This window comes from Leucoraja erinacea, chromosome 25 (genome assembly GCF_028641065.1).
Source record: "Leucoraja erinacea ecotype New England chromosome 25, Leri_hhj_1, whole genome shotgun sequence".
NCBI classification, from domain to species: Eukaryota; Metazoa; Chordata; class Chondrichthyes; order Rajiformes; family Rajidae; genus Leucoraja; species Leucoraja erinaceus.
In genome coordinates, this window is record NC_073401.1 from 24,356,114 (window position 1) to 24,378,006 (window position 21,893).

The 21,893-nt window shown below is 49.8% G+C and overlaps 1 protein-coding gene across 1 annotated transcript; it reads left to right on the plus strand.

The window, feature by feature from the left end:
• The first annotated feature begins 16,246 nt into the window (after positions 1-16,246).
• On the plus strand, positions 16,247-18,213 carry LOC129709119 (phospholipase A2-like). Its single transcript, XM_055655239.1, has 4 exons — positions 16,247-16,317; positions 16,395-16,575; positions 17,290-17,411; positions 17,504-18,213. Exons 1-4 carry the CDS (start codon positions 16,284-16,286, stop codon positions 17,626-17,628), a joined length of 462 nt encoding a protein of 153 aa, XP_055511214.1. The 5' UTR covers positions 16,247-16,283; the 3' UTR covers positions 17,629-18,213.
• Positions 18,214-21,893: the final 3,680 nt, after the last annotated feature.

Consider the following 21,893-nt stretch of genomic DNA (forward strand, 5'->3'; position numbering starts at 1 on the left):
AATGAACCGGAATTGATAAAAGAACTTGAGGTTAAGGAGCCATTAGGAGTAATGACCATAATATGATAAGTTTTTTTAATCTACAATTGGAGAGGGAAAAGGGAAATCGGAGGCATCAGTGTTACAGTTGAATTAAGGGGACTTTGGAGCCATGAGAGAGGAGCTGGCCAAAGTTGACTGGAAAGATACCCTAGCAGGGATGACAGTGGAACAACAATGGCAGGTATTATACAATAATACAATACAATACAATGTATTTGTCATTTGAACCCCATTGAGAAATGTTGTTTCTGCAGTCATACACACAAGAAAGATCCAAGACACAACACAATTTACACAAACATCCACCACAGCACAGCGCATTTCCTCCTCGCTGTGATGGAAGGCAAAGACTTCTCTCCCCTGCACTCTCCATTCCCCTCCCGATGTCAGAGTCAAAGCCCCCTGCGGGCGATGGTAATTGTCCCGCGGCCATTTACGCCGCGCCGGGTGATGCAAGGCCGCGCTCCGGGTCTTGTTGTTGGAGCCCCCGGCGGGTGCTAGCAAAGTCCCTCAGCCAATCCAAGCCGCACGGGGCGATGATGTAAGGCCCCGCTCCAGGTAATCTTCAACCCCACAACTCGGGCGGGTGAAGTCGCCGTTGCGGAAGCCCCGAAAAGCGGTCTCCCAGCAGGGACCCGCGGTGTTCCTGTCTGGCAGACCTGTGGTTGGAGCCTCCGAATCTCCGGGGTCGGGTCGCAGCAGCTCGCCACCACCGCTCCTCCCGCTCCAAACTCGGCCAGCTCCATGATGGTGAGTAGGTCCACAGGCTCCGCGACTGGAGCCCCAGGTCGTTCCTGCTGGAGGACGCACCACGGTGCTAGGCCCCAATGACAACGGAGACCCGACAGAGAAAAAGTCGGGTTCTCCATGCAAGGGATAGATTTTTAAAGTTTACCCCACCCCCCACACACATACCCACACACATACACAAAAAAATAAATAAAAACTACATTCAAACGAGACTAAAAATAATAAAAAGACAGACGGACTGCAGACGCCGCTGCGACGTTAGTCGCGCCGCCCACTGATTATTCTAGGAATAATACAGAAGGTCCAGGATCAGTTCATTCCAAAGAGGAAGAAAGGTTCCAAGGGGAGTAAGGGGCGACCGTGGCTGACAATACCGATACCAGCGTATCGGTATTAGATACTAGACCAAGTGCCTACCCGTTGGGTCTGTTCCTGCAACGCGCGGTTGCAAGGGGGGGCAGTCTGATGTCATCGCGCAACGCCACGCGCTAGGCGTACGCCATCAAGACGCTGCATACAATGTCAAGATGCTGCGACGCCCTCAATGCGCCTGCATTGACGCGCGGGATTTTCGGACAGTACAAGCCCGCGAGGACGGCAAAAAGCAGCGGGGGACCAGCCGATCTGTGTCTGCTGCCAGCGTGACAGAGCCGGGCGGGGCAGTTGGGGGGGGGGGGGTGGTTTTGTAAGTGTTGGCGTTTTAGTAGGAGAGTCGGGCGGCAGCGGCGGCCTTTATGGTAGCTGGCCAGCAGGAGGCGCGACCCAAATTAGTGATGGGTGCGGGGGGGGGGGAAGGATTTTATTTTAAATGTGTAGATTTAAAACGACGAACGATTTAAAGAGGATTGATTTGCGAATGTAAAAGTGAGATGTTCTTGATTCTTTCTTTGGTCCGCCAAAACTACAGGCAAAAACGCTGAGATATTTTTTCATTTCACTAGTCATTTCACTTTCACAGAGTGGGGGGAGGGAGGGGGGAGGAAGAGAGAGGGGGTGGGGGTGGGGAGAGGCGTGGGGTAAGGGGATAGAAGTGGAAGAGTGGGGAGGGAGGGGTAGGGGGAGTGGTGAAAGAGGGACAGAGGGGTAGGGGGAAGGTGATGGCGGTAGCGAGGGAAGGGGGGTGGGGAGAGAGAGATGGGTGGGAGAGGGAGAGGGGTGGGGAGAGGGAAACATAGAAATTAAGTGCAGGAGTAGGCCATTCGGACCTTTGAGCCTGCACCACCATTCAATATGAACATGGCTGATCATCCAACTCAGTATCCTGTACCTGCCTTCTCTCCATACCCCCTGATCCCTTTAGCCACACGGGCCACATCTAACTCCCTCTTAAATATAGCCAATGAACTGGCCTCAACTACCTTCCATGGCACAGAATTCCAGGGATTCACCATTCTCTGTGTGAAAAATGTTTTCCTCATCTCGGTCCTAAAAGATTTCCCCCTTATCCTTAAACTGTGATCCCTTGTTCTGGACTTCCCCAACATCGGGAACAATCTTCCTGCATCTAGCCTGTCCAACCCCTTAAGAATTTTCTATAAGATCCCCCCTCAATCTTCTAAATTCTAGCGTGTACAAGCCGAGCCTATCCAGTCTTTCTTCATTTGAAAGTCCTGACATCCCAGGAATCAGTCTGGAGAACCTTCTCAGTACTCCCGACATTTTTCTGGTTTTCTCTAATTTAATAAAAATGTGCAAGTCTTCTTCATATCGAGTTTCAGGGGTGATTTATATAAATATTTTTAAACAATATGTGACAATTTCATGTAGTTTGGTGACTCGGGTCACGAAACTGCTGAATAAAGCTCCTCGGCCCACAGCCTATTCTCTGTACTCCCAATATGGCAACAATGTATTTGAACATTGGGCATTGTGACATCACACGATGGAACGTTCACCGGGGCTGTGGCTCCTGCAAAGGCATATGTAAATGAATCCAATCCGATTGGCTGCGGCATGGGCTGCTTCATGTGACGTGAGAATCCAGTTTGGTGCTTTTTTGAAATATTGTTTTTGGGGGGGGGGGGGGGGGGGGGGGAAGGATTTGATTAAAAAAAAGTGTACTCACACACGACGAAATGTAATTAGGAGCGGATACTTAGAAAGAAAAGCGAAATCTCTACCGAAATGGAAAAGACGTCGGCGATTCTGCGTCCGGTTTCGGAGTTGCGGAGAATCAAAGGAAGAAACGCGGCCGGAAAGCCGTACATGCAAATGGATCCATTCCGATTGGACGTCCGCGAGCATCGGGCATTGTGACATCGCATGGCGGGAACGAATCGAAAGGCAGGAAGGGATCCGTACTGCAGGCAGGCGGACTGATTTGAGTTTTATATATAGACTAGACCAAGTGCAGACCCGTTGGGTGTTTGTCCCCAACAGCGGTTGCGGGGGGTGGGAGGGGGAGTAGGGGCTGCGGCATCACACTCAAATTAACCACCCCCCAAACTCACAGGTGGGGGGAGGGGGGGGGGGGTGGGTGAGAAGAGGGGAGGGAGGGGGAGAGGAGAGGAGGAGGAGAAACATGACAGATTTGGGAGGGAAAGGAGAGCGGGGGGGGGGGTGAGAGAGGGGGATGGGGAGAGAGATGTGGGGGAGGGGGGATTGGGGAGGGAGGGGAGGAGGGGGGAGGGGGGGTGGGAGGAGAGAGGGAAAGGTGGGAAAGAGTGGGGGAGTGAGAGAGGGAGGAGGAGAGGGTAGGGGGAGGGGGCGGGAGGAGAGAGGGGGAAGGGGGTGGGGGGTAGAGAGGGAAGGGGTAGGTGAGGGGGAAGGGGGCTGTGGGGGAGTGGGGGGAGAGGGGTGAGGAGAGGGGTGTGGAGAGGGAGAGGGGTGAGGAGAGGGAAGCATAGAAATTAAGTGCAGTAGTAGGCCATTCGGTCCTTCGAGCGTGCACCACCATTCAATATGATCAAGGATGATCATCCAACTCAGTATCCCGTACCTGCCTTCTCTCCATACCCCCTGATCCCCTTAGCCACAAGGGCCACATCTAACTCTCTCTTAAATATAGCCAATGAACTGGCCTCAAATACCCTCTGTGGCATATAACTCCAGAGATTCACCACTCTCTGTGTGAAAAATGTTTTTCTCATCTCGGTCATAAAGGATTTCCCCCTGATCCTTAAACTGTGACCCCTTGTTCTGGACTTCCCCAACATCTGGAACAATCTTCCTGCATCTAGACTGTCCAACCCCTTAAGAATTTTGTACGTTTTTATTAGATTCCCCCTCAATCTTCTAAAATCTAGCGAGTACAAGCCAAGTCTATCCAGTCTTTCTTCATTTGAAAGTCCTGACATCCAGGAATCAGTCTGGTGAACCTTCTCTGTACTCACTCTATGGTCTGTTTCCCCAACGGCGTTTGCGGGGGGGGGGGGGGGGGGGGGGGGGGGGGGGTGAAGAAGAGGGGAGGGAGGAGGAGGAAACGGGATAGATTTGGGAGGGAAAGGAGAGCGCGGGAAGTAGGGGGGCTGAGGGATGGGGAGAGAGCTTTGGGGGAGGGGGGATGGGGAGGGAGGGGAGCAGGGATGGGATGGGGAAAAGAGGGTTCTAAAAGAATCTAGGGGAAAGAGGGGAAAGAGTGGGGAGGGAGGAGGAGGGAGGGGGAGAGCGGGAGTGATGGAAGAGGGAGAGGGAGGGGGAAGGTGTGTGGGGGGAGAGAGGTAGGGGGTGGGGTAGAGAGGGGAAGGGGGTGGGGGGATGTATGGAGAGGATGAGGAGAGGGGGAGGAGAGAGGGGAGAGAAGTGGGGGTGGGAAAGGGAAGAGGGGAGGGGAGAGGTGATCAGCCAGGGGGCGGATAGAGTGGGAGAGAAAGTGGAAGAGTGGGGAGGGAGGAGGGGTAGAGGGGTAGCGGGAGTGGTAGAAGAGGGACAGAGGGGTAGGGGGCTGGGGGGTGGTGGTAGAGAGGAAGGGGGGGGGGTAGAGAGGGAGGGGGGTGGGAGAGAGAGATGGGTGGCAGAGGGAGAGGGGTGAGGAGAGGGACACATAGAAACATAGAAATTAAGTGCAGTAGTAGGCCATTCGGCCCGTCGAGCCTGCACCATTCTCCATTCAATATGATCACGGCTGATAGAAACAGAGAAACATAGAAATTAGGTGCAGGAGTAGGCCATTCGGCCCTTTGAGCCGGCACCGCCATTCAATATGATCATGGCTGATCATCCAAACTCAGTATCCCGTACCCTGCCTTCTCTCCATACCCCCTGATCCCTTTAGCCACAAGGGCCACATCTAACTCCCTCTTAAATATAACCAATGAACTGGCCTCAATTACTCTCTGTGGCAGAGAGTTCCAGAGATTCACCACTCTCTGTGTGAAAAAAGTTCTTCTCATCTCGGTTTTAAAGGATTTCCCCCTTATCCTTAAGCTGTGACCCCTTGTCCTGGACTTCCCTAACATCGGGAACAATCTTCCTGCATCTAGCCTGTCCAACCCCTTAAGAATTTTGTAAGTTTCTATAAGATCCCCTCTCAGTCTCCTAAATTCTAGAGAGTATAAACCAAGTCTATCCAGTCTTTCTTCATAAGACAGTCCTGACATCCCAGGAATCAGTCTGGTGAACCGTCTCTGCACTCCCTCTATGGCAATAATGTCATTCCTCAGATTTGGAGACCAAAACTGTACGCAATACTCCAGGTGTGGTCTCACCAAGACCCTGTACAACTGCAGTAGAACCTCCCTGCTCCTATGCTCAAATCCTTTTGCAATGAAAGCTAACATACCATTGGCTTTCTTTACTGCCTGCTGCACCTGCATGCCTACCTTCAATGACTGGTGTACCATGACACCCAGGTCTCGCTGCATCTCACCCTTTCCCAATCGGCCACCATTTAGATAATAGTCTGCTTTCCCGTTTTTGTCACCAAAATGGATAACCTCACATTTATCCACATTATACTGCATCTGCCAAACATTTGCCCACTCACCCAGCCTATCCAAGTCACCTTGCAGTCCCCTAGCATCCTCCTCACAGCTCCCCCCCTCTCCATACCCCCTGATCCCTTTAGCCACAAGGGCCACATCTAACTACCTCTTAAATATAGCCAATGAACTGGCCTCCACTACCTTCTGTGGCAGAGAGTTCCAGAGACTCACCACTATCTGTGTGAAAAATGTTTCCCTCATCTCAGTACTAAAGGATTTCCCCTTTATCCTTAAACTGTGCCCCGCGTGTCCTGGACTTCCCCAACATCTGGAACAATCTTCCTGCATCAGACAAATGCAATTCAGGGACTTTTCACTTCACAAGCAAACCAGAATGACAGTTAGTGAAGAATTTGAATAATCACTGAGCGTTCTCTATGGCAACAATGTATTTGAGCATTGGGCATTGTGACATCACACGATGGAACGTTCACCATGGGCTGGGCTCCTGCAAAGGCATATGTAAATGAATTCATTCCGATTGGACATCTGTGAACATTGGGCATTGTGACATCACACGATGGAACATTCACCATGGGCTGGTTCTGCTTGTGTGAGTGAGAATCCAGTTTCTTTTTGAAATATTGAAGTGGTGGGGGGGGGGGGGGGGAAGGATTTGATTAAAAAAGTGTACCTAAACACGACGAAATGTAATGAGGAGCGGATACTTAGAAAGAAAAGCGAAATCTCTACCGAAATGGAAAAGACGTCAGCGATTCTGCGTCCGGTTTCGGAGTTGCGGAGCATCAAAGGAAGAAACGTGGCCGGAAAGCCGTACATGCAAATGGATCCATTCCGATTGGACGTCCGCGAGCATCGGGCATTGTGACATCGCACGACGGGAACGAATCGAAAGGCAGGAAGGGATCCGTACTGCAGGCAGGCGGACGGATTTGAGTTTTATATAATAGATAGATAGATGATTAATTTGCAGGAGTGATCACTGGTGGAAGAGCAATATATTTTGCTGCACAGAAATTCAATTTGAGCTTATTTTCACTCAATAGTCACTAAAATGGATATTAATGTTTAAGAAAGAACTGCAGTTGCTGGAAAATTGAAAGGTAGACAAAAATGCTGGCGAAACTCAGTGGGTGAGGCAGCATCTATGGAGCTAAGCGATCTTACGGGTCGAGACCCTTCTTCAGATGGATGTTAATGTTCTCTCATCAATTCTAATTCACTGGGTGCTTGGGTTTAAAGTCTTTATTTGTATTTCAGTACAAATTTGTCGCTTAATCAGCTTGGCATAATTGTAAATTGGCCCTCGTGTGTGTAGGATAGTGCTAGTGTGCGGGGATTGCTGGTCGGCGCATCCAACATCCATGGAACCATGCAGCAGCTGTGAAGCACAAACTCCCCCCTCCCACTCCCACACTGACCTTTCTGTCCTGGGCCTCCTCCATTGTCAGAGTGGGGCCAAACAAAAATTGGAGGAACAGCACCTCATATTTCACTCGGGCACGGGGAGGGGAGCAGACCAGGGGACGGGGAGGGGAGGGGAGGGGACGTGGAGGGGAGGGGAGGGGAGGGGAGGGGAGGGAGAGGGAGGGGAGGGAAGGGGAGGGGAGTGGAGGTAGAAGATAACTTTAAATTGCTGCTCAATCAAGGTTCATGCTGTGATTTGTAAGCTATCCCAGCGAAATATCAGGTGCTGTTCCTCCAAATCACTGTGGCCCCACTCTGCCAAATGGAGGTGGTCAGGACAGAAAGGTCAGGACCGGTCCCTGTAATCTGCCTATCAAACATCCCCTACATGTATCCACCTCTCACTTGCCAGGGTTTGCCCTCCACCTCTCCAGCTTTCTCCCTCCCAACCACAATCAGTCTGAAGAAAGGTCCCAACCAGAATCTTCACCTAACCATGTTTTCCAGAGATGCTGCCTGATCCGCTGAGTTACTCCGCGCACTTTTTGTCTTCCTTTTCATAACCAGCACCGGCTGCAGTTTCTTGTTTTCTCCCTTTGAACCCACTAGGTTTCTTCATCTGTAAATGTGGCTCCACAATCACTGTCATTACCATTCTGTTCTGTAGGTCTTGGGGATGACCAAACTCACACTGTTCTCTACTACGCTCCCTGTGTCTCCAGTCCACCCCCTTTGTACGTGTGAGTCTAATCCACACAAGCTTCCAGAGGAGGTCGTTGAGGCTGGGACTGTCCCATCGTTTTAATGACAGTTAGACAGGTACATCGATAGGACAAGTTTGGAGGGATATGGACCAAGCGCAGGCAAGTGGGACTAGTGTAGCTGGGACATTGTTGGCTGGTTTGGGCAAGTTGGGCCGAAGGGCCTGTTTCATCACTGTATCACTCTATGACTTTATGTGGGTGAGAGGTGAGGTTTCTACTTGGGAGTAAGGGTTAAACAGTCAGCTACGATGTAAGGAAATCTAACAACTCCGCCACATCCGCTGCATTAATCTTCGTTCATCCATTATAATCCAACTTCTGCTGATAAAACAACCAAAAGACTGATTATTGCTATTTACCAAACCCAGCAATTCAAATGACACCATGTTTCAGGAAGTGTTCCAATGGCCATTGGCGATACCACTTCTTTACATTCCATGAGTCGAGCGATTCGTAACCAAATGTGTGCGTTTGTATTTCATGAGACAAAGGCTGCTCTTAACTGTAACCACATTAAAATAATTTTTAATCTTTTCAAGAGATGTCCCAATCAAGAAGAGCAGTTTGAACAGCAAAGTGGAAGTTTTACATATGGTTCAGCTGCCGGAAGAAGAGGATAAGTTCTGTGGTTGTGAACGATTGCAGCAGGATCTGGATCGATTGACCAGGTGGACGGAGGAATGGTTGATGGAATTTAATGCAGAGAAGCGTGAGGTGTTGCATTTTGGGACGTCAATGTACCTATCTAACTGTCACTAAAACGATGGGACAGTCCCAGCCTCAACGACCTCCTCTTGAAGCTTGTGGGGATTGGACACACATGTACAAAGGGGGGGGGTCTGGAGACACAGGGAGTGTAGTAGGGAACAGTGTGTGTTTGGTCATTCCCAAGACCTACAGAACAGAATGGGAATGGCCGTGATTGTGGAGCCACATTTACAGATGAAGAAACCTAGTGGGTTCAAAGGGAGAAACAAGAAACTGCAGCCGGTGCTGGTTATGAAAAGGAAGACAAAAAGTGCGCGGAGTAACTCAGTGGATCAGGCAGCATCTCCGGAAAAACATGGATAGGTGAAGATTCTGGTTGGGACCTTTCTTCAGACTGATTGTGGTTGGGAGGGAGAAAGCTGGAGAGGTGGAGGGCAAAGCCTGGTGAGTGATAGGTGGATACATGTAAGGGGATGTTTGATAGGCAGATTACAGGGACCTTCCTGACCTTTCTGTCCTGGGCCACCTCCAATGGCAGAGCGGGGCCACAAGTGATTTTTCGCTGGGATAGCTTACAACTCAGCAGCATGAACATTGATTGACTAATTTTAAGTTATCTTCCACCTCCACTCCCCTCCCCTCCCCGTCCCCACTGGGGTGTAAGCTGCCCGAGCGAAATATGAGGTGCTGTTCCTCAAATCTGCGTTTGGCCCCACTCTGACAATGGAGGAGGCCCAGGACAGAAAGGTCAGTGTGGGAGTGGGAGGGGGGAGTTTGTGCTTCACAGCTGCTGCATGGTTCCATGGATGTTGGATGCGCCGACCAGCAATCCACGCACACTAGCACTATCCTACACACAGTAGGGCCAATTTACAATTATGCCAAGATGATTAAGCGACAAATTTGTACTGAAATACAAATAAAGACTTTAAACCCAGGCACACAGTGAATTAGAATTGATGAGTGAACATTAACATCTATCTGAAGAAGGGTCTCGACCCGAAACATGGCTTAGCTCCATAGATACTGCCTCACTTACTGCGTTTCGCCAGCATTTGTGTCTACCTTCGATTTTTCCAGCATCTAACCATATAACCATATAACAATTACAGCACGGAAACAGGCCATTTCGGCCCTACAAGTCCGTGCCGAACACCTTTTTTCCCTTAGTTCCACCTGCCTGCACTCATACCATAACCTTCCATTCCCTTCTCATCCATATGCCTATCCAATTTATTTTTAAATGATACCAACCAACCTGCCTCCACCACTTCCACTGGAAGCTCATTCCACACCACCACCACTCTCTGAGTAAAGAAGTTCCCCCTCATGTTACCCTAAACTTCTGTCCCTTAATTCTGAAGTCATGTCCTCTTGTTTGAATCTTCCCTATTCTCAAAGGGAAAAGCTGATCCACATCAACTCTGTCTATCCCTCTCATCATTTTAAAGACCTCTATCAAGTCCCCCCTTAACCTTCTGCGCTCCAGAGAATAAAGACCTAACTTAATCAACCTTTCTCTGTAACTTAGTTGTTGAAACCCAGGCAACATACAAGATACAAGATACAAGATACAATTTATTTGTCATTTGGACCCCTTGAGGTCCAAACGAAATGATGTTTCTGCAGCCATACATTACAAACAAATAGACCCAAGACACAACATAATTTACATAAACATCCATCACATTGCTGTGATGGAAGGCCAACAAAAACTTATCTCTCCACTGCACTCCACCCCCCCACCCCCCCCCCCCCCCCCCCCCCCCCCCCCCCCCCCCCCCCCCTGTCAGAGTCAAAGTCAAAGCCCCCGGCTGGCGATGGCGATTGTCCCGCGGCCATTAAAGCCACGCCGGGTGATGGCAAGGTCGCACACCGGGTCCTGATGTTGGAGCCCCCGGCGTGCGCTCGCAGAGTCCCGCGACCATTCCAAGCCGCGCGGGGCGGTGCTGTAAGGCCCCGCTCCAGGAGCTCTTCAACCCCGCAACTCGGGCGGGAGAAGTCGCCATTGCGGGAGCCCTGAAAAGCGGTCTCCCTCCAGGGACCCGCGGGCTCCCGGTGCCGCCGTCCGCCAGACCTGCAGTTGCAGCCTCCGAATCTCCGGAGGTCGGGCCGCAGCAGCGCTCCACCACCGCTCCACCCGCTCTGGACTCGGCCAGCTCCGCGACGGTGAGGTGAGTCGTCGGCACCAGAGCCCCCAGTCTTCCTGTTGGAGGCCGCTCCTCGTTACAGCCCCAACGCCAACGCAGACCCGACAAAGAAAAGGTCGGGTCTCCCGTGCAGGGAGAGATTTAAAAGTTACCCCCTCCCTCCCACCCCACCCCACCCACCCCCCCACACACACACACACCCCAACAAAAAATAACAAAACTACATAATAACATAGACAAAAAATAATAGAAACGCAGATGGGCTGCAGAGGCCGCTGCTGACGAGAGTCGCGCCGCCTACCTCGGGGAGGTCACTTAAGACTTAACATTCTAGTAAATCTCCTCTGTACTCACTCTATTTTGTTGACATCCTTCCTATAATTGGGTGACCAAAATTGTACACCATACTCCAGATTTGGTCTCACCAATGCCTTGTACAATTTTAAATTATTACATCCCAGCTTCTATAATGAATGCTCTGATTTATAAAGGCTAGCATACCAAAAGCTTTCTTTACCACCCTATCTATATGAGATTCCACTTCAAGGAACTATGCACGGTTATTCCCAGATCCCTCTGTTCAAATGTATTCTTCAATTCCCTACCATTTACCATGTACGTCCTATTTTGATTTGTCCTGCCAAGGTGTAACACCTCACATTTATCAGCATTAAACTCCATCTGCCATCTTTCAGCCCATTCTCCCAAATGGCCTAAGTCACTCTGTAGACTTTGGAAATCCTCTTCATTATCCACAACACCCCCTATCTTGGTATCATCTGCATACTTACTAATCCAATTTACCACACCTACATCCAGATCATTGATGTACATGACAAACAACAAAGGACCCAACACCGATCCCTGAGGCACCCCACTAGTCACCTGCCTCCAACCCGACAAACAACCATACACCATTACCCTCTGGCTTCTCCCATTCAGCCACTGTTGAATCCATCTTGCTACTCCTGCATTTATACCCAACAGTTGAACCTTCTTAACCAACCTTCCATGAGGAACCTTGTCAAAGGCCTTACTAAAGTCCATATAGACAACATCCACTGCTTTACCCTCGTCAATTTCCCTAGTAACCTCTTCAAAAAATTCAAGAAGATTAGTCAAACATGACCTTCCAGGCACAAATCCATGCTGACTGTTCCTAATCAGACCCTGTTTATCCAGATGCTTATATATATTATCTCTAAGTATCTTTTCCATTAATTTGCCCACCACTGAAGTCAAACTAACAGGTCTATAATTGCTAGGTTTACTCTTAGAACCCTTTTTAAACAATGGAACAACATGCGCAGTACACCAATCCTCGGGGACTATTCCCGTTTCTAATGACATTTGAAATATTTCTGTCATAGCCCCGGCTATTTCTACACTAACTTCCCTCAATGTCCTAGGGAATATCCTGTCAGGACCTGGAGACTTATCCACTTTTATATTTTTCAAAAGTGTCAGTACTTCTTTTACTTTGAAACTCATAGTATCCATAGCTATTCTACTAGTTTCCCTTACCTCACATAATTCAATATCCTTCTCCTTGGTGAATACCAAAGAAAATAAATTGTTCAATATCTCCCCCATCTCTTTTGGCTCTGCAGATAGCTGTCCACTCTGTCTCTCCAATGGACGAATTTTATCCCTTGTTATCCTTTTGCTATTAATATAGCTGTAGAAACCCTTTGGATTGACTTTCACCTTACTTGCCAAAGCAACCTCATGTCTTCTTTTAGCTTTTCTAATTTCTTTCTTAAGATTCTTTTTACATTCCTTATACTACTCAAGCACCTCATTTACTTCATGCTGCCTATAATTATTGTAGATCTCCCTCTTTTTCCGAACAAGATGTCCAATTTCCCTTGAAAACCAGGGCTCTTTCCAATTTTTACTGTTTCCTATCAACCGAACAGGAACATAAAGATTCTGTACTCTTAAAATTTCCCCTTTAAATGTCCTCCATCTCTCTTCTACATCCTTCCCATAAAACAAAATGTCCCAGTTCACTCCTTTTAAATCATTTCGCATCTCATCAAAATTAGCCTTTCTCCAATCAAAAATCTCAACCCTAGGTCCAGTTCTGACCCTCTCCATAATTATATTGAAACTAATGGTATTGTGATCACTGGACCCGAAGTGCTCCCCAACGCATACCTCCGCCACCTGTCCCGTCTCATTTCCTAACAGGAGGTCCAACACTGCCCCTCCTCTAGTAGGTACCTCTATGTATTGCTGCAAAAAACTATCCTGCACACATTTTACAAACTCCAAACCATCCAGCCCATTTACCGAATGTGTTTCCTAGTCTATGTGTGGAAAGTTGAAATCTCCCACAATCACTACTTTGTGCTTACTACTAATATCTGCAATCTCCTTACATATTTGCTCTTCCAATTCTCGATCCCCATTTGGCGGTCTATAATACACCCCTATAAGTGTTGCTACCCCTTTCCCACTTCTCAGTTCCACCCAAATAGCCTCCCTAGATGAGCCCTCCAATCTATCCTGCCAAAGCACTGCTGTAATATCTTCCCTGACTAGTAATGCAACACCTCCAACTCTTGCCCCTCCAATTCTATCACACTTGAAGCAACGAAATCCGGGAATATTTAGTTTCCAATCACAGCCCTCCTGCAACCATGTTTCACTGATCGCCACAACATCATACTTCCAGGTGTCTATCCAGACTCTAAGCTCATCCACCTTTCTTACAATGCTCCTAGCATTAAAATATGCACATTTAAGAAACCCCCCGCCTCTTATTCTCTGTTTATTTCCTTTTTTTTTCTTTCTCTTCTTGTGCCCGAGTGCTTCCCTTTTCTGCTTCCTGCCTCCCATTCTGTCTACTAGCTTTCTCTATTTGAGTCCCTCGCCCCAACCATTCTAGTTTAAAGTCTCCCCAGTAGCCTTTGCAAATTTCCCCGCCAGGATATTGGTCCCCCTCGGGTTCAAGTGCAACCCATCCTTTCTGTACAGGTCCCACCTTCCCCAAAAGAAGTCCCAATGATCCAGAAACTTGAATCCCTGCCCTCTGCACCAGTCTTTCAGCCACGCATTTATCCTCCACCTCGCTCCATTCCTACTCTCACTGTCGTGTGGCACAGGCAGTAATCCTGAGATTGTTACCTTTTTGGTCCTTTTCCTTAACTCTCCTCCCAACTCCCTAAATCCTCCCTTCAGGACCTCTTCCCTTTTTTTACCTATGTCATTGGTACCTATATGTACCACAACCTCAGGCTCCTCTCCCTCTGATTTCAGGATATCTTGGACGCGTTGAGACACGTCCGAGACCTTGGCACCAGGGAGGCAGACCACCATCCTGGTCTCCCGACTGCGTCCACAGAATCACCTATCCGAACCCCTAACAATAGAGTCCCCAATTACTATTGCCCTCCCTCCCCCTTCCTCTCTCCCTCCCCACTATTTCCCCTCTCTCCCCCCACCCCTCTCCCCTCCCTCCACACTTTTTCCCTCCCTTCCCTGCCCCATTTCCCTCCCCCCTCCGCCACACCTCTCTCCCCCCTCCCCATCCCTCTCTCCTCTCCCCATCCCTCTTGCCCCCCTCCCCATCCCTCTCTCCTCCCTTTCTCCATCTCCCTCTCCTCACCCCTCTACCTCTCCTCCCCCTTCTCCTCCCATCCCCATCCCTCTCTCCCCCACCCCCTTCCCTCTCCCCCTTCCCTCCCCACCCCCTTCCCTCTCTCTTCCGTACCCTCTTCCCCCTCCCCACTCCTCCCCCTCCATCCACACTCTTCCCCCTCCACCCCCTACCCTTGGGGCCCTTGTGGCTAAGGGGATCAGGGGGTATGGAGAGAAGGCAGGTACGGGATACTGAGTTGGATGATCAGCCATGATCATATTGAATGGCGATGCAGACTCGAAGGGCCGAATGGCCCACTCCTGCACCTAATTTCTATGTTTCTATCTCCCTCCTCGCCTCCCTCCCCTCTCCCCCACACCTCTCCCCCCTCCCCCCCCCTCCCCTCTCTCTCCATCTCCCTCTCTCCATCTCTCCCTCATCACCCCTCCCTCTCCCTCTCCCTCTCCACCTCTCCCCCCACCCCCCCATCCCTCTCCCCCACCCCCTCCCCTCCTCTCCCCCACACCTTCCCCCCTCTCACCCCTCTGACCTTCTTCCACCACTCCTCCTACCCCCTCCCTCCCCACTCTTCCACACTCTCCCCCTCATCATTGGCTATATTTAAGAGGGAGTTAGATGTGGCCCCTGTGGCTAAAGGGGTGAGGGGGTATGGAGAGAAAGCAGGTACAGGATACTGAGTTGGATGATCGGCCATGATCATATTGAATAGCGGTGCAGTCTCGAAGGGCCGAAAGGCCTACTCCTGCACTTAATTTCTATGCTTCTATGTTTCTCTCCTCCTCATCCCCCTCCCACCCATCCCTCTCTCCCCCACCCCCCCTTCACTCTCTCCCCCCCCCCCCTTCCCTCTCTCCCCCGCCCCCTTCCCTTCCCTTCTGTCCCTCTTCCACCACTCCCCCTACCCCTCCCTCCCCACTCTTCCACTCCCCCTCATCCCACACCTCTCCCCCCCCCCTCACCCCCCCCCTCTCTCACCCCCTCATTTCCCCCGCCCTCCCCTCTCTCCCCCCACCCCTTCCCCCTACCCCTCTGACCCTCTTCCACCACTCCTCCTACCCCTCCCTCCCCACTCTTCCACACTCTCCCTCACCCCCACCCTCTCCCTCCCCACCCCTCACTCTCCCCCCCCCCCTCCCCTCTCTCCCCCCACACCTTCCCCCTACCCCTCTGTCCCTCTTGTATCACTCCCCTACCCCCCCCCCTCCCCCCCACTCTACCCTCCCCCCCCCCCTCCCTCCCCACTATTTCCCCTCTCACCCCCACCCCTCTCCTCTTCCCTCCCTGGTTAGTGTGGTTAGTGTGAGGGTGATGCCCAGCGGGTCTGCACTTGGTCTAGTATCTAATAAAACCAGTGTTGTTGCTTCATGATGAAAGTTTGTTCAACTTTGCAATAATTCTCCTGCAATGTTCTATTTGCAATGTTCTAATTGTAAAATAACCCCCCACTTTCATAAATGTGTGCATGCATATATCTGTCGTTTTGTTGCTAGTCGACACTCCCGGCACACAAGGGGTAATCCACCTTCAATAATTGAAGGCCAAAAGGAAAGAGACAACTGCGGTATTCTTCTCTCTATGAGGGTTGTCTACAGATCCACGTCCACCCGCCCAATCCAGTGCCTCCTTCATGGAAGCCCAGACTGACTAACGACCATCTGACTATGGACAGCATCACGGCCAAGGTGTAGCCTGACCTCTACTACGCCATTTCCAAGCTGTCCGGAGCAGTTTGTTTTCTCCAGCCCAGTCAAACTCAAGTCAAGTCAAGTTCACCCCCCCCCCCCCCCCCCCCCCCCAATTACAATTTGACTCCAGCTGTATCAACGGAAGTTTAGCCTTTATCTTATCCACATTAACAGATGCCATGACGTGATCCAGGGGTCTGAACCTGGACGTTGGTCGAGGCTGACTATAAAAAGCATGGGCTGAGCATTCAGAGTATTGATTCCAGGACTAGACACAGCAAACTAAGATGTTGGGGCTACTTCTGGTACTTCTGCTCCCAGGTAACGAGTCTCTCCCCCGCCTCAGCCTTGCCTTGGACGTTGTTCGCTTGATGTTCTAACGTGATTGTTTCTGTCAGGTTGCCTCCCCCCTGGTGTAGCCGGCGGTGACACTGAGTCCCTTCAGCCCAGAAACCTCTTGCAGTTCCGCAAGTTGATTAAGTGCGCCATCCCCGAAAGCAACCCGACGCGGATGTTCAACAACTACGGATGTTACTGCGGGCCTGGTGGACAGGGGGAACCGGTGGATGATCTGGACAGGTGGGTCGATGCAGAGGTCTGTCTGGAGCCGGGTCCCACACATTGCAGGCCAGGGCTGGCTCTGGCCCAGACAATTGTTCGTCTCCATTTACTGAAGCTGCAGGATTGAACCTTCACTGCAGGCCATTCATTCTTCACATTCAGAATAGCCCAATAGATTTTCCCATGAGCTGTGAAATGTATGTTTTATGAAATATTCTTGGGTGCCACTGACTTATATTGTCGCCTAGGGTTTGGAGCCATTCTAGTTTACAGATACAGCATGGAAACAGGCCATTTGGCCCATCGGGTCCATGCCAACCATCGTTCACACTAGTCACAGTATGGGGGGAAACTGGAGCACCTGAGTTTAGCGCCTGAGGAAACTCATTGGGTCACAGGGAGAACGTGCAAACTCCACACACATATGACCCGAGGTCTGGATTGAACCCGGGTAACAGCAACTCTACCGCTGCGCCACCGTGCCGCCCTCACTGTTCCTGCCTCACTTCAGGCAGCTCCTGGTTGCAAGTATTCCCATCCCACAATGAGTCTCCCACCCCACCGCCCACAGGTCCAATGTGGATCTCAAACCTGCTCAGGCTGGTTCCGCTCTGATCACCTCGGGACTATTTTGCTGCATATGATGTTTGTGCTGCTGCAAACCATCAGTCAAAGTGTTGTGTTGATTATGGTTGCAGTGTTTCCTACCTGACATGACCCATGTTCTTGCAGGTGCTGTCAGACACACGACAAATGTTATAGCGCGGCTAAGAGCAAGCGCTGCATATTGCACAAGCACCCCAAACTTGTGCCCTACAAGTTCACCTGTTCAGACAAGACCGTGACTTGCGGCAGTGAGTATGGTCCAGGAGAGGCTTGGAAAATTATTGCCTTCACAATCCATGGGCAATATGTTCCTAATAATGCGTTTTCCGTTTCTTTTCAGGTAAAAATAAAAAATGTGCGCAGATTGCCTGTGAATGTGATAGCAATGCGGCCGCTTGCTTCGCCAAAGCATTTCCCACGTACAAAAAAGAATACAAGAGTATGGATAAATCCAGCTGTAAATAGGGCCTCAACGTGTCCCTGCGTTTACGAGTCTCCTCGACTCTGTGGGGAATACTTGCCTTACAGGTTGCATCCTGCAGTTTGCTTCCAGCAACTCGAGGGACCATTGATCGATCTCCTTGTTTGCTACGTTAATGTAATCAGTAATCTCATTTAAATCAAACACTCCTTATCCCGTTCTCACCGTCTTTCACTATCTGTGCCACTCATGATGCTAAAGACTGGATCGCTTCAATCTCCCTGCAGTGAAAGCTAATTCTGGTTTGTGTCTCTTCCCATAACGTTCATAACCAAAATCTGCAATTATCCGTGTCCAATATCCTCACTCCCTCTCCAAAATATGAATGCAGCAGCATTGGGGAATCCTATTGAAAATCCAGGTTTACATCCTATTGGGATGTTCACACCCGCAGTCCAGGGCTTTCTTCTAATTAATGCTGTCACTACTAAATTCTGCAATGAACGTATCTAATGGTCATTCTTAATGACATTGTCTGTGGCTCAGTTAACGAAGGTGGTGGTCGTGTATTTTCTATAATCTATTAAAATGATTTGAGCATGTTCAAGGTTGCATGGTGTCTCATTTCTTGTGTCTCACTCTTGTGTCAAACCACAAATGTCACAGCAAGAAAGAACCGTCAAAGCAAGTATGGGCTGGGACTTCTCTTGGATCTTCTCAATTCAACTGGCAAACATAACCTGTACCTGACAGGACACCAAGCGCTGGAGTAACTCATTGAGTCGTTGCATCTCTGTGATAAGTGACATTTTGGGTCGGGATTCTTAGTTGAGTTAAGATTAGTTTAGTTTAGGTTAACTCTAAACTTTAGAGATGCAACGTGCAAACAGGCCCTTTAACCCACAAAGTCCACGCTGACCAGTGATCACCGCACACTATCCCACACCCAAGGGGCAATTTACGGAAGCCAATTAACCAGCTGGTCTAAACCAGCATCTGCAGTTTCTTCCTTCAATGTACAATGGCCAATTCCTATCCTACACTCATAAGGACAATATTACTGAAACCAATTAACCTATAGACTCTGCATGTCAACTGGTGCACTAGGAGAAGTTCCACACAGTCACAGGGAGAACGTACAAACTCCTTACAGACAGCGCCCATGGTCAGGATCAAACATGGGTCACTGGCTTGATTGATAGACCACTGGGATCTCTTCTGAGGTACGAGTGACTTGTACAAAAGGGACGGGTTACACCTTAACTTGAGGGGGAACAACGTTCTGGCAGGCAGGTTTGCTAGTGCTACACGTGCGGGTTGAAACTAAAGTGTGGGGGTAAGGGATTGACAAATTGGGAGTATAAAGAGGGAGTTGAAGGAGAAGTGAGTACAGGAATAGTTACCAAAGAATCCAGAATTAATGGGAAGGAAAATTAGAGAAGGGATAAGAAACTTCGAGAAGGGATAAGGGCCAAGGGTCCTGATTACGGGAGCCCTGGTTTAAATTTACGTCGTGCTTTAATACAGGAGAGATTTTGTTCGTGGTTAAGAGATTCAGAGTTGGATTTTTCCAGTGTTTGTATTTGGTGTTTGGACCAGATTAGATCCGGAATTAACACACCAGCCCAGTTGTGACACCAGGACAATGGCTCTTTAAGGCCAAAATAAGACTCTGCACTATTAAGAGCTTTGAAACTTGAAGGGCACAAGTTGGCACCAGAAAGTGGCGACTATTCGTGTACTGCCTTGGTGAAGTCTACTATACTTACACCACAACCATCGCACTTTTTGTTCATCTATGCCTGGTCTTATCCATACTGCTGTATGATATTATCGCGTTGTACGCAATACAAAACATTTCACTGTAGATCAGTCACGCATGATTTCCCATTCGTAAATCCATGCTGACTTGGACCGATCCTGTTACTGCTATCCAAATGTGCCGGTATTTCATCTTTTATGATTGACTCCCGCATCTTCCCCACCACCGATGTCAGGCTAACTGATCTGTTGTTCCCTGTTTTCTCTCTCCCGCCTTTCTTAAAAAGTGGGATTACATTAGCTACCCTCCAATCCACAGGAACTAATCCTGAATCTATAGAACATTGGAAAATGATCACCAATGCGTCTGCGATTTCTAGAGCCACTTCCTTAAGTACCCTGGGATGCAGACCATCAGGCCCTGGGGATTTATCAGCCTTCAATCCCATCAGTCAACTAAACACCATTTTCTGCCTAATGTGGATTTCCTTCAGTTCCTCCATCACCCCACATATTCTGGTCACTAGTATATCAGGGAGATTGTTTGTGTCCTCCTTAGTGAAGACGGATCCAAAGTACCTGTTCAACTCATCTGCCATTTCCTTGTTCCACATAATAAATTCACCTTTTTCAGTCTTCAAGGGCCCAACATTGGTCTTAACTAATTTTTTTCCTTTTCACATACCTAAAGAAGCTTTTACTATCCTCCTTTATATTCTTGGCTAGCTTACCTTCGTACCTCATCCTTTCTCCCTGTGTTGTCTTTTTAGTTATCTTCTGTTCCTCTTTAAACATTACCCGATCCTCTTGCTTCCCGCTCATCTTTGCTACGTTGTACTTCTTCTCTTTTATTTTTATACCGTCCCTGACGCCCCTTGGAATCAGCCACGGTCGCCCCTTACTCCCCTTGGAATCTTTCTTCCTCTTTGGACTGAACTGATCCTGCACCTTCTGTGTTATTCCTAGAAATACCTGCCATTGTTGTTCCACTGTCATCCCTGCTAGGGTATCTTTCCAGTCAACTTTGGCCAGCTCCTCCCTCATGGCTCCATAGCGCGTCTTTGAAATGTGGGAGGAAACCGGGGCACCCGGAGGAAACCCATGCGGACGCAGGGAGAACGTGCAAACTCCACCCAGACAGCACCTGAGGTCAGGATCGAACCTGTGTCTCTGGCGCTGTGAGGCAGTGGCACTACCTACTGTGCCACTATGCTAGCCTACGTATACTGTGTATGCTGAGCGGCACTGGGTGTGCAGAATAGGATTAGATGGGAGACTCGGGCAGAGTAGTTCGAGGTAGTTTAGTGTATGGTGATATGTACTGAGGTACAGTGAAATCTTTTGTTGCATGCTAACCAGTCAGCGGAAAGACTGCACATGAGCACAATACAACAGTACAATGCAATAGAACTTTATTCATCCCAGGAGGGAAATTGATCTGCCAACTGTCATAAAACACAAAATACATGAAACATGAAATTAAAGTGACGAGTGGAAAGGATTGGGGATGTGCAAAGATTGGGGAGGTGGAGTCAGTCTACCCCACGACAGAAGGGGAGGAGTTGTACAGTTTGATAGCCACAGGGAAGAAGGATCTCCTGTGGCGTTCTGTGCTGCATCTTGGTGGAACCAGTCTGTTGCTGAAGGTGCTCCTCAGGTTGACCAGTGTGTCATGGAGGGGATGGGCTGTATTGTCCAGGATGCGTCCGCAGCCTTCGCCCTGCTGCCCCAGCACACGGCAGCGAAGAAGATGGCACTGGCTACCACCGGTTGGTAGAATATCTGCAGCATCTCACTGCAGACGTTGAGGGAGCAGAGCCTTCTCAAACAGTACGGCCGGCTCTGTCCCTTCTTGTACAGGGCCTCAGCGTGCCTGGACCAGTCCAGTTTACTGTCCAGGTACACTCCCAGGTATTTGTACTCCCTGGTAAACTGAACATCCACACCAAGGATGGAGACAGGGGACCGGGGTGCTCCTCTCCTCCTAAAGTCCACCACCGTTAACCCCTTAGTCTTGTCGGTGTTGAGCTGCAGGTGATTCAGCCCACACCACGCGACAAAGCCGTTGACTACACCTCTGTATTCAGCTTCCCTCCCATCACTGATGCAGCCCACAATTGCAGTCATCTGAAAACGTGTGCAGGTGGGAGGAGTCCGAGTTGTATCCGGTCCACAGTCGGGCCGTCCACAGTGTACAGATACATGACGAAGGGAGTATTGCGTGTGGTAGGTCAGTAGATCCACTGCCCGCCTCACCCCTGCTCCCGAGGGCAACGGTGAACCTCAGCCACACGGGGTCAAACATCTAACGCATGGCCAGGCCACATCAGTGTGAGAAAATGGGGTGGTGTGAGTGTGGTCTGCGTCACAGAGTGGGAACCATGGGGCCACATTTCCCCCAGTGTTTGTCAGATGAGGTGACCTGGTGTGTGCCAGAGGGAAGTGGCCGGAATGATGGGAGAGGGCGGTGGTGATGGTCTCAGGCAACGTGATCATGGTAGAGGCCCCGGTCAATAAGAGGGAGAAAGAGCCCACCTTGCCCAACCAC

Excerpts from the sequence above, each read along its gene's own strand:
- LOC129709119 (XM_055655239.1), top strand. The coding sequence starts at position 16,284 with ATGTTGGGGCTACTTCTGGTACTTCTGCTCCCAG. Across the intron at positions 16,576-17,289 it reads CCGGTGGATGATCTGGACAG|GTGCTGTCAGACACACGACA; the intron begins GTGGGTCGATGC and ends ATGTTCTTGCAG. Across the intron at positions 17,412-17,503 it reads CAAGACCGTGACTTGCGGCA|GTAAAAATAAAAAATGTGCG; the intron begins GTGAGTATGGTC and ends GTTTCTTTTCAG.